Source organism: Heterocephalus glaber, unplaced genomic scaffold (assembly GCF_053883595.1).
Source record: "Heterocephalus glaber isolate CG9 unplaced genomic scaffold, H.glaber_assembly_v1.0 deba00001472, whole genome shotgun sequence".
In the NCBI taxonomy this organism is placed as follows: Eukaryota; Metazoa; Chordata; class Mammalia; order Rodentia; family Bathyergidae; genus Heterocephalus; species Heterocephalus glaber.
In genome coordinates, this window is record NW_028258315.1 from 92,075,441 (window position 1) to 92,092,035 (window position 16,595).

Sequence of the window (16,595 nt, forward strand, 5' to 3'; positions counted from 1 at the left end):
TTTGCTAGTCTACCTGCCTTGAAGTTAGACATTGTGCTGTCCTTTTCAAAACCCTGTTGTCCTTTAATCATTCTGAGCCAGGCATGGTGGTGCATACCTATAATCCCAGCACTCAGGTGCCTGAGGCAGGAGAATTGCCATGAGTTTGAGGCCAGCCTGGGCTACACAGTGAGTTCAACCCCAGCGTGAACTACAATAGGGAGACCCTGTCTGAAAAAACTAAACAAGGAGGGCCAGGGATTTAGCTCAGTGATTCCACCGCCTGCCTTGCAAGTGCAAGGACCCGAGTTCGATCCCTGGTACCAAAAAAAAAAAAAAAAAAAAAACTAATCAAGGGCCTGGGGATTTAGCTCCGTGGCATCACACCTGCCTAACAAGCACAAGGTCCTGAGTTCAATCCCCAGTACAAAAAAAAAAAAAAACCAGCATTCTGAAGGGAAGAAAAAGAAATGGAGAGGAGAACCATAGAGAAGGGTAACACAGAATTCAGACTCGTGGTTCTGGGAAAAAGGCAAGATGGATGTGTCAGGGAAAGAACCACAGCAGATAAAAGAAGTTGCAGGGAAAGAACCACAGCAGATAAAAGAAGTTGGCCAATGGTTTTATTGGCATTTACTGTCATTCTTTACAAAAGAATGATAAGTGTGTATTACATATATTCTGTGTATCAAATATACTTCAACTTCTTAGCTGGGAGAAGGGACATACAGAATGTGGCCATATAATGGGGAATCATACCACTTTTCTTTCCCTGTATTGGTAAATCAAACTCAGGGGTCTCTATCACTGAGCTACATCCCAGCCCTTTGTAGTATTTTTAATTCTGAGACAGTCTTGCTGAGTTGCCCAGGCATGACTTAAATTTGAATTTGTGATTTTGACCTCCTCCTACTGTAATTTTTTTTTTTTGGTACCAGAGATCGAACTCGGGTCCTTGCGCTTGCACAGCAGGCGGCAAAACCACTGAGCTAAATCCCCAGCCCCCCTACTGTAATTTTTTTATACAGCAGTCTAATCACCAAACTGTGTCTAGGATTAGGTTCACAACTAGATGGCACAGTGAGCAGATTATGATGCAGCACATTGCTCTCACTGGTGCTGTGAGCCTTTACTGGCTTCACACTCAGACATCTCCCAGTAGTGATGCTGATCTTGCTGTCCATAGTAGTTTGATGAGATCTTAGTCCCTAGTTCTCAATTTACATAAGTGGTACTAACATAAGTGGATAAATTTAGATCAGGAAGAAAAAACTAGAAAAAAAATTTTTTTGGTACTAGGGATCGAACTCGGGACCTTGTGCTTGCGAGACAGGCGGTGGAACCACTGAGCTAAATCCCTGGCCCAAAACTAGAAAAATTTAAGAGACATGTTTATGGCAGAGAAAATTAAGGATACCCTGTAGTCTTAAGCACTACCTTGTTTATTCTTTTACAATAGCTAGGAACTTTCAGAACTTGGCCTTCTGTAGAAGGTAGACATTTTCTTGTTTGAAAAGATGTTGGAGGCCGGGGATTTAGCTCAGTGGTTTCGCCGCCGTCTGCTGCACAGGCGCAAGGACCTGAGTTCGATCCCCGGTACCAAAAAAAAAAAAAAAGATGTTGGATGTGATTATCCAGTATGCCTTTGCTTTTTCTACCAGTTTCTCACAGTTGGTCAAATTGGCAAATCTCCCTCCATAGACTTTGTCTCTCGTTTGTTTCAAGACTATGGTTGCTTCATTGGGTAAATTCACTTTCTTGTGAAAGGAGCAGCTGTCTTCATCTTTACCAGCTGGTTGAAAGAGTAGCATTTTGATTATAAAGGGGTATGAATCACAGAAGCCTGCCCTCCTATGCCAGGAAGTTCACAAGAGCACTCGCATGAGTAATATGTAGTAGTCATTCAGGAATTCCCACCACCCTAGCAAAAAGTGTACAAGCTGGTAGCAGACAGAAATGTAATCTCCATAATTATCCTAGTTTAAATGATCCTGTAATAATAAGAGTTCTTTGACATCCATGATTTGAGTTCTGTAAAAAATTTAAGTTATTGCCAGGCATGGTGGCACACGCTTGTAGTCCCAGCTGTTGGGAGGCAGAGGCGGGAGGATCACCAAGAGTTCCAGGCCATCCCGGACCTACATAGTGAGTTCAAGGCCAGCCTGAACTATATAGCAAGATCCTGTCTCAAAAAGAGGAGAAAAATTAAGGTTATCATTTGTTGCTTAAAAACAAAGGGCTTTGGGCCAGGGATTTAGTTCAGTGGCAACTCGCCTGCCTTACAAGCATAAGGTCCTGAGTTCGAGGACCAATACCCAAGGGAAAAAAAAAAGGGCTTTGGCTAGGGATGTAGCTCAGTGGTAAACCACTTGCCTAGCATGCCTAAAGTCCTGTTTGATCCAGGACAGAAGAAAAAGCTTTACAATTCAGACTTTTACAATTCAGACTGCTCTGAAAAGCATCCTGGTTGACCCTTGAATTGTTAAACCTTTCACAGACTAGATTCATTCATGGACTACAGCCATTAGGTGGATGTTTTAGGAAGAAATAATCTTCCATAAAGTACCGTCCAACAGTTACTTGAGAACTATTCAAGCAGAAACTCCAGAACTATGAAAATTCCCTGTAAAAGCAATTCTTGGAATAATATGTAGCTGCTAAAGGACAACCTGTGTGAAGGGTTCTCACAAGTACATTTTTTTTTCTGGTACTGGGGATTGAACTCGGGACCTTGCACTTCCAAGGCAGGCACGGTGCCATTGAGCTAAATCCCCAGCCCCATCACAAGTATATTTTTAAAGGAGCTTAAACCAGTAATAAAATTCATGTTCACTTTATTGACTGCTGAAGTTCAGTTTCTGATGCATCGTCCAGTCTTCTCTGATACTGCCTTTCTGAGGCTTTTCTACGGTAGACATCATCTGTATCAAACAAAAATTTTGCTTAGATTTTTAAGAAACTAAAAATCTGAGTAATTGAACCAATAGTCTGCCACCTATTTCTCAATCTCAACATTGTTTAACTCAATGCCAAAATAAACTTTAAACAAAACGAGTTAAATGTGGACGGTGTTCATGGAGTTCTAGCCTTAAATAGCAGGGTAAATATCATGGCCTTCAAAGAGAGGATCAGGTCCTGGTACATCTCTTAGTGTTTTAAGACTTCCCTCACTTCCTTCTCCCAACAGTTTCTAGTCAGCTCTCTGAAATCATTCTTAACTAAAAACTGGCCTTTCTATCTGGGAGTGGTGGCATACACCTGTAATCCCAGCACTCTGGAAGGCTGAAGCAGGAGGATCACTGAGGATCGCCTGGGCAATTTAGCAGTGAGGCCTGGTCACAGAAAAAGGCTAGGGATGTAGCTAAATGTAAAGGCCCTGAGTTCAATCCCCAGTACTGTATCACAAAAGAAAAGGAAAAACAAAACAAAACTGGCCCCTCAAAGGCTCTTGTCCTATATTCATAAAGGACTCTTCCAATTAACTTCAAGGGCAGCTACTTCTACCAGGCACTGACCCATTCTCTCTCACCTTCCCAAGGGTCCAGGTATCCAGTCTCTCTGAAGATGGGATTATTTTCCCTTCACGTACTCAAAGTTCTTTAATCTGTCTTCTGTAAGAACAACCTGGTATCCCTCCTTGCCTCTCTGGCCACTCGAAGTCAACAAATGGGGGGTTGACATTCTCACCACAATTTGCCTGTGATTAGTCCACAAATCCAGTTTTCTGGCCCAGATGTGCCTCCTGGGCATCACATCTGTGTAACCATCTCCACCTGAGCCCATCCCCAAAGGAAGGCCAGGATCACCCTGCTTGTGTTCTGCCCCTGCCCCAGCTGTCCCACCAGAAGCCTCTGTACTCCGTCTCCTGAGTCCACTCAATCACCAAACTTTGTCAGCCCTTATCTCTAAGTGTTCCTACCAATCTCCCCACAAAAAGCCACTCCTCAAACCCTCCAATCCTTGGCTATACACCCGTTTCCAAGAAAATAGCCCAAGGAATATACAACTAGATACATACATTTATCTTAGTGCTTTTATGGCTCTGCCCAAGCATCTTTGTAACTTTCACTCTTCAATCAAACAGCATACACGCAAGGTGTCCAGGCCTTCTCTGACCACTGCCATAAAAACAATCCCACAGACATTCCCCCAGCTGACAGCCCTTGGGGCCTGTCTTACATGGTAACTGCCCGCCTGGACTCCAGTTGTCCTTGCACTTGACCCCACAGCACTTCATGGTATTTTTTTCCCAGTGAGATTGAACCTAGGGCCTCTTGCGTGCTATGCAAGTGCTGTACTGCTGAGCTACACCCTAGCCCCAAAGATAACTCTTTTATGATCTGGCTTTCCGATTAGCTCTGCCAGAGTGGAAGACCCTCTGCCTTGTCCATCAGAAGCTCTCCTGGGTTATCATTAAATGTCGATGAGTGAATGAACAGAAGGAAACACTAAAAATGAGAGTTGCCAATTCACAAGTGATAGTGTTTCAGGAGAGAGGCTAAGCAGAAATGACCCAGTGCTTGGAGAACTCTTCCTTAAAGGGGGAACTGGCCTGCGAATCAATGCCAGGCATTCTTTTCACAATGCTGGGCATCTGAGTGCAGGCCAAAGACCTGGTGCCAATGACTGCTCTGTAAAGACAGTGGTAATTAGTTAAGCCACGAGACCACCTCTTCCAGGGTTTGCGCTAGAGCTCTGAGAGGACAGGTTAGTAGCAGGGATTTCCATGAATCCTCAGGATCCACCCTCATTCTTTTGCTGAGAGCAATCCTGTTCCTTAGGCCCAAACAATGTCGCCGGCAAGTGTGAAAGGAAGGCTTGAGAGGTTAGTTTGACTGGAGGAACGTGCCCTCCCCTCAAATTGCAGAGAAGGTCATAAAGCTGGACGTCAATGTACTAGGCGTACAAAAAAGCGGGGTGCCTCTAGCCGGTGTTGCACCAAAGCTGCCAGGGAGTGGAACTGCACCTGCCCTTCCAACAAGCGTGAAAAAGCAGCTCGGCGCCGTGAGGAACGAGCAGTCTGCAATCTAATACCCCCCTCAGGCAAAGAATCCCTGCCGCCTCGTGCCTTCCAGAAGGGAAACGGAGGCTGCTGCACCCCACTTACAGAACGTCTCCTGTCCCACGCGCACTTTAATCATGATCCACTCCATCGTTCCTCCCAGGACAAAAAAGAAGGGCAAGAACCTGTAGATGCCAAATCGCTGCTTCCCGGGCACCCTCTGCAGAACTCGCTGCACTTGGGCCCTGGAGAACATGTCCGACAGAGCTTGTGAAGAGGGGTACAGCGGACTCAGGAGTGCCTGGAGTGCCTGGACGCATTGAAAGCGACCCTCCGTGCAACACCGAGCTTCTGTCCGCTGGGTGAGAAGCTGGGGGAGGGGTCGACCCGGCACCACCAATCAGAATGCGTCGAGGCGTGCAGATCCGCCAATTAGAGTACTCTTAGATAGCGCATGCTCCGTGAGACTGAGCCGGCAGGAAGGAGCTGGCGCAAGCGCCTCAGCTTCGGAGGAGGGGTTGTCCCAGGGGGCGGAGCTTTTACGTGGCGTGGGCCGGGCCCGCTGCCAGCTGCCCGCAGCCCCTGTGCAGGCGGGGTCTTGGATTGACGGCCGCGCCCCCTACCCTGCCACCGCCATCTTTTTTCCTAGTACCCTGACAGAAGTGGTGACCCTCTGTGAGGGACTCATCATGTACCTCACCATACTCAGTGTAATCATCTGACGTCTTGCTTTTATTTCAGGGACGTAATTGGTGAGACTTCCAAAATAACAGAATCTGATATGCTTTGTTGAAACCCGATGGAAAGATTAATCATCACAACAAAATTCTAAGTAAGCGTCTTGTGGTAACCCTAAAATCAATAAACGCTATCCTGTATAGGCGCTTACATTGTACTGGCACATTTAGGTGTTTTTCTTTGGGGGAGGGGGCGACACAACCAGATTTACTTTATTGGAAAATATTAACTTTCCCTTTCGTCCCCAGCTCTGCCGAGACTGTTGTCAGGATCTTTTTTTTTTCCATTAAGTTTATTGGTACATTTGAATGCAACATCTCTTCATTCACTGTATTTGCAGACTGGTGTGCGTCTCCATTCCCATAATACAGGCTCTTTCTCTGATGCTGTGAGGATTTAGTGAGATAATAAGAAGCACTGAACAAAGGCCCTGCAGCATAGTAACTCATCAGTTAACATTAGTTGTACAAAATATTGATAATGATGGTATCCTGAGCCCTCATTCTTCACATGTATTCCTTAACGGGTAGAAGCAGCCCTCTGATTCCAGAGCCTTCCCTCCTCATTTTATCCTTTCATGCTTCATCACTGTGCTCGCTGAAGATGCCCAGAGGAGGCTGTCACCCTACTACCAGAGATAAATAACCAGAGGAATAGCTCTGAGAAGGGAGAGAACTATTAGATAATCTAAGAGAATCGAGTGAAGGCTTAGAACCAAAAAGAGGGCTTGGTTTTGTAGACACAACATAGCGAAAAGCAGACTGGGAAGAGAGAGCAAGCAGGACCCCAAGGAAGGGTCACGGGTTGGCCTCGAGCCGCTTTAGGGCCCGCCGTACAACTCAGCCTGGAAGGCTGGCCTGGAAGGGGGCACACACACTGCTTGGCACCTGCTTCTGGCTATCGTGGCGGTTCTGGGGCTTGGACAATGCCGGCCATCCATGCACCCGGAGCCTGCGGGGAGGCAGCCACCCAGTAGCCCACCTTTTGGGCCTCAATCCCCACTAGCAGTGGGCTAGGATCTGGCTGGCACAGTAGGTCCTCAGGAGCAGTAGAGCTTCGGATAACCCAAGTGTGTCCAGCTGACCAGTTCATAAGGCCTAGGGCCCACAGGTGCTGCACCAAGCTCCTTGGAGACCAGCGCACGGCCTGGGGCTCGGAAAATGGATGTGAGCAGAAAAATGCAGGTGGAGTGGTTCTAAGCAGGGAAGAGGAATTTCGTTGTGAAGTCCAGCTACAGTGCTAGAACAGACTGCGGCAACTCAGAAATGGCCTGCACCGCGCCAGAAGGAGCTAGGCAGACAGATGCAGCCATTTGCCGGGGCCTCAGCCAGGTGGGCGCAGCGATTCCCTGCCAAAGCCCTGCTGCGCACACCCAGCAGTCCTGCTCAGAGGTAAAGGTCACCTGTGTGGGGAACCGAGCCAGAAAGAAGAGGCTGCCCCATCAGATGTCAGCTGCCTCGCAGGTTCGACGGTGCCACCCATTGTGGGCCTGGCACCTGGGGCGCGAGAAGGGCTCTTTATCCACTAGGGACGTGAGCGAAGTGGCTTGGGCTGCGAGCCGTGGGCAGTCAGGGGCCAGGCAGGGGAACAGAACCCCGCGCAGCAGGACTGGGAGACGGGGCGGGGGGAGGGGGGAGGCACGGAAGGACCCCGGGGCAGGAGGAGGAGGAGGAGGACCAGGGCCCGCGTGAACCCGCGCGCTCCAGCCCCCTCCTCTCTGCCCCTGCCGTCTGGAGCCTCGCGGGGACGGCCAGTCTCGGGTTCTCGAACTAAGAAGGAGCCGCCATCACCGCGGCGACGGCCAAAGGGGGGGGGGCGAGCCCTCAGCCGCGCCGGGGACTGGGGGAGGGGGAGGGGTGGGGTGGGGGGTGGGGAGTGGGAGCCCGCCCCGCCCCGGGCCGTCCGTCCCCCCTCCGGGCTGGGGGCACGCCCATTGGCTGGCCAGGTCCGCGCGCCGCGCCCATTGGCTCGCCGCCGCGAGGAGCACGCGGCCACGGTGGCGGGCGCGCAGTCGGAGAGAGGCGGGCTGGCGGACGGGCTGAGGGTAGAGGGTAGAGGGGGCACACGGGGGCCATGGCTGGTACGGGGCTGCGGGCGTCCGCTCGGCGCTGGCTGCTGTGCGGAGGCCACGGCGGGCCGCGGGCCGCCTCGTCCGCACCCTCCTGCCCTGGCTGCGGCCCGCCGGGTCCTGGCGCCCCCTGCCCGGGTACCCCACGCTCCGCGCCCTCCCCGGCGCCCGCTGGCGGCGCCGACCTCAGCGCGCACTTGTGGGCTCGTTACCAGGACATGCGGAAACTGGTGCACGGTGGGTGAGCCGGGGTGGGCCGAGCGCCGGGGGGGGCGTCTCCCGCAAGGCCGGCGGACGGTGGAAGTGCCGGGGTGCAGCTCCCGTACCGTCCTAGGCGCGGCTCGTGGGGGTGTCGCCGGGGCTCCGGAGCCAGAGGACTGGGCAGCTTTTCAGCAGCTTCAGCGATTGACCCGGGAGCTTCGTGTCCCGATTCTCTGCGGAGCGCTCTGACGCCGGGGGCGGGCGGAGGTGTGTTTCCCAGCTTGGTCTGCGGGAGTTTGGAGCTGCCCCGAGCGAGCGCCCCCCCGCCCCGGGTCCTGACTGCAGCTGGCCGCGGCGGAAACACTCGTAGCCCCTTGTTCTCCGTCTGCCCTTAGGGTGGGAATTCTGTGCACAAAGCCTTCGAGCCGCACTTTCCGTACGGGCTCTTTGGGTACGGCCCTCACCTAAACTGACAGCTGCTAGACTTTTAAGGCCCCTCTTGGTTTCCGCTCTGGAGGTCGGGTGCCCTCTCAGCAAGAGCGGCAGGAGCGTTGGGGAAACAGACCAAGTCACCCCACTCCCCTGAAAGCCCTGAGAGCTGCTGTACTCCTGGTCAGGGCTTCATAAGCGCACTTACCTCCAACCCACCCTTACTGCCTCCCTCTCAAAATGAGCTGATGAGGCCCAGGCCTCCTCTCAGGGCAGGCTGGGCCACTATCGAGTCCCAGAGCTCAGTGCTGGACGTCCACCCACCGTCTGGGTGGGACTAGTGGGGCCCTGTCCCTGCTACAGACAGATGTGGTTTGGGCTGTGGCCCTATCACCACCCAGCGAGGTGACCCTTGGCAAGTGTTACCCTTTCGGACCCTCAGTGTCCTCAAGCATAAAACAGCCTTGGGGCCTATATCACAGGCATGTGATGACTTGTAAAGAACCAGGCCACAAAGGGGTAGGGGAGCATCTGGATGAACCCCTAGGAGCCATGAGGCTTTCATTGTCTAGTATGACAAAGTGGCCCTGTCTGGAAGATTCCAGCTGACTGGACAGGGAGTTCCACTCCAGCTGTGTGAAGACCGAGACGGGTAACTAAAACACCTCTTGACAAGCTGAAAACAGGCCCCAGGATTTAGCTCAGTGGTTTCGCAGCCTGCTGCGCAAGTGCAAGGACCCGAGTTCCATCCCCAGTACCAAAAAAAAAAAAAAAAGGAGACAAGCTGAAAACAGTAGTTAGGGCCTCTGAGGATTGTTGTTCTGAAGCCCTTGAAGTCCTGGGTTGTTTGTTTCTGTGGAGAGGCAGGCCTGGGTGTTGTTTAAGAAGTCTTTGACCTACACCTAAAGACCCTCTGAGTGTCCTGAGAAGCCTCCTGGAGGTGTGAGGGGTATAGAGAAAGGGGAATGTACTGGGCATTTCCTCCAGGGCCTGCCTACATCTTCAGACCCTGAATGTAAGTTCCTCTTGTGCAAGGTCATTTCCACTGATAGGCCAAGGTGAGCCAACTGTGTGCCTCTGAGGCCTGGTCCTCTCCATCTCATTGAGTTTTCTCAGCACAGAGGTAGACCTTTGTCTGATGCCTGTGGGCAAAACTTTGCCAGGGAGCGAGGCCCTTGGCCGGCCCTCTCCGCACATCCCTGGAGGGCTGCAGCAGGACTGTCACCTCCTGTCTCACCTGTGTGGCTAGACTGATGGAGAAGAGATTGAGGCAAAAGGGGTGACCTGAATGCACATCTCAGCTCCATTGCCTGCTGCTCAGTGGTTTGGAGCAAGTGACCACCTCCCTGAGCTCCAGTTTCTTTCTCTGGAACATGGAGGGAAAAGTGTAGCTACCTCACATCACTTTAGTGAGGATTGAACAAGGTGAGTCCCTTAGGCACCCACAAGTGAGTTTCATGGTTGCAAAGAAGGAGTTGGCCCCAGAACCTGGATCCTGGGCAGGTGAGGGAGTTGGGGGCTGAGAGAAGAATGAGGGTAGGGGTGGGAGAGTGAACTGTAAACGTATCAGGCCAGTGCTGGCTCGGGTACGTCCTCTCCTGGGCCTACACACCACCACAGCCCTGAGGAAGGGAGTGGGACCCTGCTGCCTCAGAGCCAGTGTTCTCAGTCTGGAAATGAGGTGAGGAGCCCAGGGCTTGTGGGCTGTTTCCCCATCCTGCTCTGTCCCTGGGAGAATTGTCTGCCCCTGAGAACATCCTCATGGGCAAGGGCAAAGGCCTGGATTTAGCCAGAACTCTGTGCCAGCAAGGAGACCCCTCCTGCTCTGGGAAGCTATGAAAACTGCACCAAGGGTCGTAGTCACACTTGATGCCTGGGAACACAGCCACAGGGAAGGCAAGGCCCAGCTAGGTGGGCAGCTAAGGCCCAGGGTCCTAGTGACAGAAAGCGGAAGGCAGGCATCTCAGAAGCAGCTCCCTAGAGGACTGCAGTCGGTGTGTCATGCACATCCAAGTGAAGTGCCCCATCGAATTCATGGATCTGCAGAGCAGCTGCTTCACTGTGCTGGCCCAGGGCCACCAGAGGAACCAGCCACACCTGTTCTCATACCACGCCCTGCACTTGTCTCCTAAAGAGGGTGGAGGTGGATCCCCATGTTCCAAAGGGGCCTCTGAGGTAAATGCTCTGGACATGGGAGCACATCAGTGAGATGTGTGCCTCTTGGTCATGGCAGGTGCCGGGCAAGCTGGGGGGTCAGGGACTTCTGCTTTGTGACTAGGACTGGTGGCTGAGACGGATTCCCTAGTCTTAGACTTGGGGCCTCTTCAACGAAGTGCCCCATGCATCTAGTCCTGCCTCCTCCCCTGTCTGCAACACCGGGAAATTGAATCCAGGGAGTTCATAGGATTGAGAGGCACATCCCTGGGTACAGAACAGGTTGGTACAATTTGTATTCCCTCTTCGGAGACAAGGAAATGGGCCTGGGACTGAGGTAACACATTCCTAAAGTCATAGCCGTAAAAGGGGAGGAGGTGCCTGATCTGGTCTGGCTGACCCCCAAGTCCATGCCTTTTCTACATCTGCCTCCCTCATCGTACAGATGGGGAAACAAGGCAGGAGAGCTTGTGGCCCTACTCAGGACAGTTCCCTGCCATGGGCCTGAGAGCCAGTTTCAGCTCCCTGGAAGCAGCCAGTGGCTTGGGTGGCCATGACCACGTGCCCAGAAGGGAGCAGCTCAGGTAATGGCCTAGAACCTGGCATCACACGTCCCGCCTGTCGTAATTAGCAATGTTCCCTGGCTAAAGCCAGGGAATGTCATTATGTGGGCTGCCAGGCAGCTGAAATCCGATTAGAGATCTTGCTTGCTGGGCTAGAGCAGGCGTTCAGAGTTGACAGCAGAGGGGCTTCCCACCTCACTAATGTTCCTGACCCCTAACTTCAGCTCTGGGCAAGGAAGAAAGGCAGCATCCATCAGCTCAGCCTCAAAGTCAGGCCAAGACAGAGGCAGCACCCTGACACAGATTCCTCAGTCCCTACATCCTGCTTTTAAAATTACCTGTAAGGAAGTGGTAGTTACGACCAGTGGGCAGCCAAGAGAGGGACCAACAGTGGTGGTCCTGAGTAGGTTTTGAGTAAGGGGCAGGACTGGTACTGTAGCCTGTCCCAAGAGCAGCTTTTTTGTAGTCAATGAGGAGTTGAGTGGCTGCCCGCATGGGGGTGTGTGTGTGTCTGATGGGGCTTGCTGAGAGCCTGGAGGAGACACTGGTTTGGTATGTCTGATGGGCTGCAGGATGGGGAGGAGCTCCAGCCATGCACTTGGCCCATTGCTACCCTGGGCAAGTGCCTTCTCTCTCAGTTTGCACCATCAGGCTGAGTCGCCATTGTGGGGTATTTTATGAGGCTTCCAGGGCTGGGAACCCACAAAGTGCTCAGGAGCTATTTGCCACGGTTGTGATCATCATCTTCATCGTACTGCATCTCCTTCCTCCAGACCTTCTGCCCCCTGAGGTGTGCAGCCTCCTCAACCCAGCAGCCATCTATGCCAACAATGAGATCAGCCTGCGTGATGTCGAGGTCTATGGCTTTGACTATGACTACACGCTGGCCCAGTATGCAGACGCACTGCACCCTGAGATCTTCACTGCTGCCCGGGACATCCTGATTGAGCACTACAAGGTGAGATGAGCCCTGGAAGCCTATGGGGCCCGGCCTGACCTAAGCCCTGGGCTGAATCATGGGACTCCCCTGGGCAAGAGCAGGACTGATCCCCCGAGGTGGCCGCTCGGCCAGCAGGATGGGCAGTGCTGCGGGCTGAGGCCCGGTCTTTTTTGCTCAATAGTACCCAGAGGGAATTCGCAAGTATGACTACAACCCCAGCTTTGCCATCCGTGGCCTCCACTATGACATCCAGAAGGTGAGTGGCTAGATGTGGCCTCCTGGGCTCTCCTGGCTGGATATGTACAGGACTTCTTCCTTGGCCTCCCTTTCCCCTGAAGGAGGGTCTCATCTGTCTGCCCCCTTGGTCTCAAAGCTGTAGCTTCCTCTTGCTTTGCACCTGATGCCCTGAGGGCCCTCCATGGAGGCTGGCTCAGGGCAGCTAGTTAGGGTTAGGAACATCAGTGTGGTGGGGAGACCCTCTGCTGCTCAGTGGCAAAATGCCTCCTCACTGCCAGCCTGCCCCCCGCATCCCCCCAGAGCCTTCTGATGAAGATTGATGCCTTCCATTATGTGCAGCTGGGGACAGCCTACAGGTCAGTACTGACTCTGGCTTGGTCCCACCCCAGCCACCACCCTGCCCGGGCTCGGAGTGATGGTGTCTGTGCCCCCACTCAGGGGCCTCCAGCCTGTGCCAGATGAGGAGGTGATCGACCTCTACGGAGGCACCCAGCACATCCCACTCTACCAGATGAGTGGCTTCTATGGCAAGGTATTCCCTTCACCCTGCTCCCCAAGAGCCCACATAGATGCTGGCTCCCTGAGAAGCAGTGCTGAGCCCTGACCCACCACTGAGCTCTCTTGACAGTGTCCCAAGGCAGATTTTGAGCCCTTGGTCCCCAGTGCTGGGGTGGTGGGGTCAGAGGGATGGCTGAGACATGGCCCCCTCCTTAGGGCCCCTCCATCAAGCAGTTCATGGACATCTTCTCACTGCCGGAGATGGCACTGCTGTCCTGCGTGGTGGACCACTTCCTGGGCCACGGCCTAGAGTTTGACCAAGCACACCTCTACAAGGATGTGACGGTAGGGATTCTGGGACTGCCCCTTAGCTGCCAGGAAGGCAAAGTCCAGCCACAACAGGACAGACCCTTCTGGACCCTGCTGTGCTCTTACTGCCCCTCTGCCCCGTCTTCCAGGATGCCATTCGAGATGTGCATGTGAAGGGCCTCATGTACCAGTGGATTGAGCGAGATATGGGTAAGGGTGAGCAGTACCCCTTCTTGGCCTGGCTGAGCAGGAGGCAGGGCTGGCCCTCACGGACCCTCTTCCTCCTCAGAGAAGTACATCTTGAGAGGAGACGAAACATTTGCAGTTCTGAGCCGCCTGGTAGCCCATGGGAAACAGCTGTTCCTCATCACTAACAGTCCTTTCAGCTTTGTGTGAGTCCAGCCTCACGGTGGAGGGAGGGGCAGGCCTGCAGCCCTGGGCGTGGAGGCCAGACCGCCTGCAGCCTGTACCGCATCTTCGCAGGGACAAGGGCATGAGGCACATGGTGGGTCCCGACTGGCGCCAGCTCTTTGATGTGGTCATCGTCCAGGCAGACAAGCCCAGCTTTTTCACTGACCGGCGCAAGTATGAGCCTGAGAGGGGCAGTGGGATGGGGGACGTGAGGCACAAGGCCAGACCGGCCTTTGCTCATTACTCCGTGTGTTCGGGGTGAGAACATTACCTTGCGAGGGGGCAGCCCACTTGAGTGGGTGGGATTGCAGAGAGTGGGAGGCACAGACTGGAGATCAAGCCCTTGACTCTCACCCTAGACCTTTCCGAAAACTGGACGAGAAGGGCTCGCTCCACTGGGACCGGATCACTCGCCTGGAAAAGGGCAAGATCTATCGCCAGGTGAGGGCCATCTGAGGACAGCACCTGGCAGGGGCCCGGGCCTAACTAAGGCCCTGTGCTGTGTGGGCACAGCCTCTGAGAAAGCAGCAGAGCCCGCGGCCCTGGCCAGCCTCACACTGGGGCTAGAGCCAGCAGCGGTGACTGCTGGTCACTATGACAGAGATGTTGAGGGGGCAGCAGGTCTGGGGGCTCTGAGCCTTGGGGAGAGGGTGCTTAGCTTCTCTGTCATGCTGCCTCAGTTTGAACCCAGCTCCACACAGGAGCCGAGGGAGCCTGACCTAGTAGCCTTAGCTCAGAAGCAGTGGGTGTGCTCCTTGAGCTGTGGTTCGAAGTCCTTGGGTTGTGATCAAAGCCCTTACCCTGTCCTGCGCCCACTGAGGGGCCAGTCAGTGGCACTGTGGTTAATGGGGGGTGAGCACTGCTGTGGGTAGACCCAGCTGGGGGCTCTGCCGCGCGGGTGGGGACCCTCTTCCTGTCTGGCTAAGAAGATAAAAGGGGCCGGGCTGAAGCATTGGGTGGCCGTGAGCAGGGGCTCATTAAGGCATTTGGCCTTGACTGGAATGTGGAAATCCTGGCTGAGCCGGCATCTTAGGGGTAGAGATTCCAGAGGCCTTGCGCTGAGGGGAGCCAGCAATTAGCCAAGGGCAGTGTGGAGGTTCACAGGCCTGGCCTGCAGGCCGTGCTCCCACCCCTCAGCATCCTGCCCTGCTGCACCTCAGCTGCCCACAGCCCCTTGGGTGCATGCTGGTCTCCTCAGCTCTGAGCATACTGTCCTCCCTTGTCTTGGCATCTGCCCATGGTGGGGGAAAGCAGGCATCTTTGAGGGATGTGAACTTCTTCCTCTGCTGCTGCCAGGCAGTTCTTAATCCCTGGCGTCTGCAGTTTCCGTACTCTGTGGGGTCCTGCCTGTTCCCTGTCCTTCTCTGCCCCCTCTCCATCTCCTGTCCCTCAGGATCCTCCCTTGGTGCAGGGGTCACACCTTCAGTGGGTCTACCTGCTTCTCACTTAAGTTTTCACACAGCCCTCTTCGTCCCTCTGCGGCTTGTGGGGGCAGAGCTCTCTGAGTTGGGCTTCCCTGGGCGTACACCCTTGCTCCTGGGCCCGAGGGCCTGCTGCACTTCCCGCTCTGGCCCCACCACTACTCTGGCCCGTGACCTTTCTAGTTATGTCTGGGCCTGGCTAAGTGCTTCTTTCTCTGGCTTTGGAGCAGGAAAAGCTGACAGCCTGGCCGGTGAGTTCTACCACTGGTCTGCTGGATCCTTCTGGGCTGAGGCAACAAGGTTTTCAAGGCCTTTTGCTTTAAAGCATGGGGCCTGCCCTGTGATTTGTTTCTCATAAACAGGGACTTGATCTCTAGCCTGGAACAGGGGTGAGGCCCTTGGGCTCAGGGCACTGCACCAGCCTATAGGAGCCCATCCTGTGGCCGGCAGATGGCCCCCTTCTCAAGTGGGAGGATGAGGGGTGAGGACCGCAGCGCAGCCAGGCCACGGGAAAGGGCAGCCCGGCATCCGGAGGGCTGGTGCTAACGGCCCCGAGGGAGCACAGTTGGCTCAGCAGTCTCCCTCTCCACTCCCAAGGGAAACCTGTTTGACTTTCTGCGGCTGACGGAGTGGCGTGGTCCGAGAGTGCTCTACTTTGGAGACCACCTCTATAGCGACCTAGCGGTGAGGAGGACAGGGCTAGGCCGCAGGGGCGGCGGAGGGTGGGGGCTCCCCAGCTGACGCTGACACCAGTCCCCCTCCAGGACCTCATGCTGCGGCATGGCTGGCGCACGGGCGCCATCATCCCCGAGCTGGAGCGCGAGATCCGCATCATCAACACAGAGCAGTACATGCACTCGCTGACCTGGCAGCAGGCACTGACAGGGCTGCTCGAGCGCATGCAGGTGCAGGGCAGCGGGCTGTCTGGGAGGAGGGACCAGGGCCACAGCCCCCGGGCGCACAAACCCCACTGTCTCTCCCCCTCCAGACCTATCAGGATGCAGAGTCGAAGCAGGTGCTGGCTGCCTGGATGAAGGAGCGGCAGGAGCTGAGGTGCGCAGGGGGCAGTCAGGGCAGGAGTCCCGTCCCGGCCCTTCCCGTGTCCCCCTCAAGTGCCTCTTCTCCCTCCCCAGGTACATCACCAAGGCCCTGTTCAACGCTCAGTTTGGGAGCATTTTCCGCACCTTCCACAACCCCACCTACTTCTCTAGGCGCCTCGTGCGCTTCTCCGACCTCTACATGGCCTCCCTCAGCTGCCTGCTCAACTACCGCGTGGACTTCACCTTCTACCCGCGCCGCACACCTCTGCAGCATGAGGCACCTCTCTGGATGGACCAGCTCTGCACAGGCTGCATGAAGACACCCTTCCTTGGTGACATGGCCCATATCCGCTGAGGGCACCTTTATTGTCAGGACAGACCCCAGGCCCTCCTGCCCCATCCACTCTGGGCCTCAGTCCAGAGAGGCAATAAAAGTGCTCGCCTCCCACACATGCCTCTGCTGTGCCCTCAGCCCGTCACTTGACAGCAAGGATCCTCTGGGTGTCGGGGAAGTCGTCCTCCAGGAGAGAGTCCTGGGAGAGGAAGGCCAGTTGCAGCAGGACAAGACAGGGCCCTGGGCTCCTCCACACCCTCACCCCCCCATA

The 16,595-nt window shown here is 54.5% G+C and overlaps 3 protein-coding genes across 6 annotated transcripts in view; 1 reads left to right on the forward strand and 2 right to left on the reverse strand.

Moving 5' to 3' along the window:
- Positions 1 to 2,796: 2,796 nt before the first annotated feature.
- Positions 2,797 to 5,364, reverse strand: Uqcc5 (ubiquinol-cytochrome c reductase complex assembly factor 5). The gene is made up of 2 exons (XM_004864386.3): positions 5,087 to 5,364; positions 2,797 to 2,900 (listed from the first exon to the last, which is right to left on the reverse strand). Exons 1-2 carry the CDS (start codon positions 5,235 to 5,237, stop codon positions 2,809 to 2,811), a joined length of 243 nt encoding a protein of 80 aa, XP_004864443.1. The 5' UTR covers positions 5,238 to 5,364; the 3' UTR covers positions 2,797 to 2,808.
- Positions 5,365 to 7,733: 2,369 nt separating this feature from the next.
- Nt5dc2 (5'-nucleotidase domain containing 2) lies at positions 7,734 to 16,438 on the forward strand. 3 transcript variants are annotated; one of them, XM_004864389.4, is made up of 14 exons: positions 7,734 to 8,024; positions 11,908 to 12,092; positions 12,256 to 12,330; positions 12,612 to 12,667; positions 12,750 to 12,843; positions 13,026 to 13,154; positions 13,268 to 13,328; positions 13,408 to 13,510; positions 13,602 to 13,703; positions 13,889 to 13,970; positions 15,548 to 15,634; positions 15,715 to 15,855; positions 15,939 to 16,003; positions 16,084 to 16,438. In XM_004864389.4, the coding sequence occupies exons 1-14, from the start codon at positions 7,793 to 7,795 to the stop codon at positions 16,343 to 16,345; spliced, it is 1,674 nt and encodes a 557-aa protein (XP_004864446.1). In that variant the 5' UTR covers positions 7,734 to 7,792; the 3' UTR covers positions 16,346 to 16,438. The 3 variants fall into 3 exon arrangements, with proteins under 3 accessions (XP_004864446.1, XP_004864448.1, XP_004864447.1); XM_004864391.4 differs by lacking the exon at positions 7,734 to 8,024 and adding an exon at positions 8,074 to 8,255; XM_004864390.4 differs by lacking the exon at positions 7,734 to 8,024 and adding an exon at positions 10,885 to 11,155.
- Stab1 (stabilin 1) overlaps positions 16,320 to 16,595 on the reverse strand; it is a 41,587-nt gene continuing 41,311 nt past the window's right edge. For both annotated transcript variants that reach the window (XM_087182454.1, XM_087182453.1), the window contains exon 73: positions 16,320 to 16,523. In XM_087182454.1, coding sequence (XP_087038580.1) covers positions 16,467 to 16,523 — 57 coding nt within the window. In that variant the 3' untranslated portion in view covers positions 16,320 to 16,466. The remainder of the gene's footprint in view (positions 16,524 to 16,595) is intronic.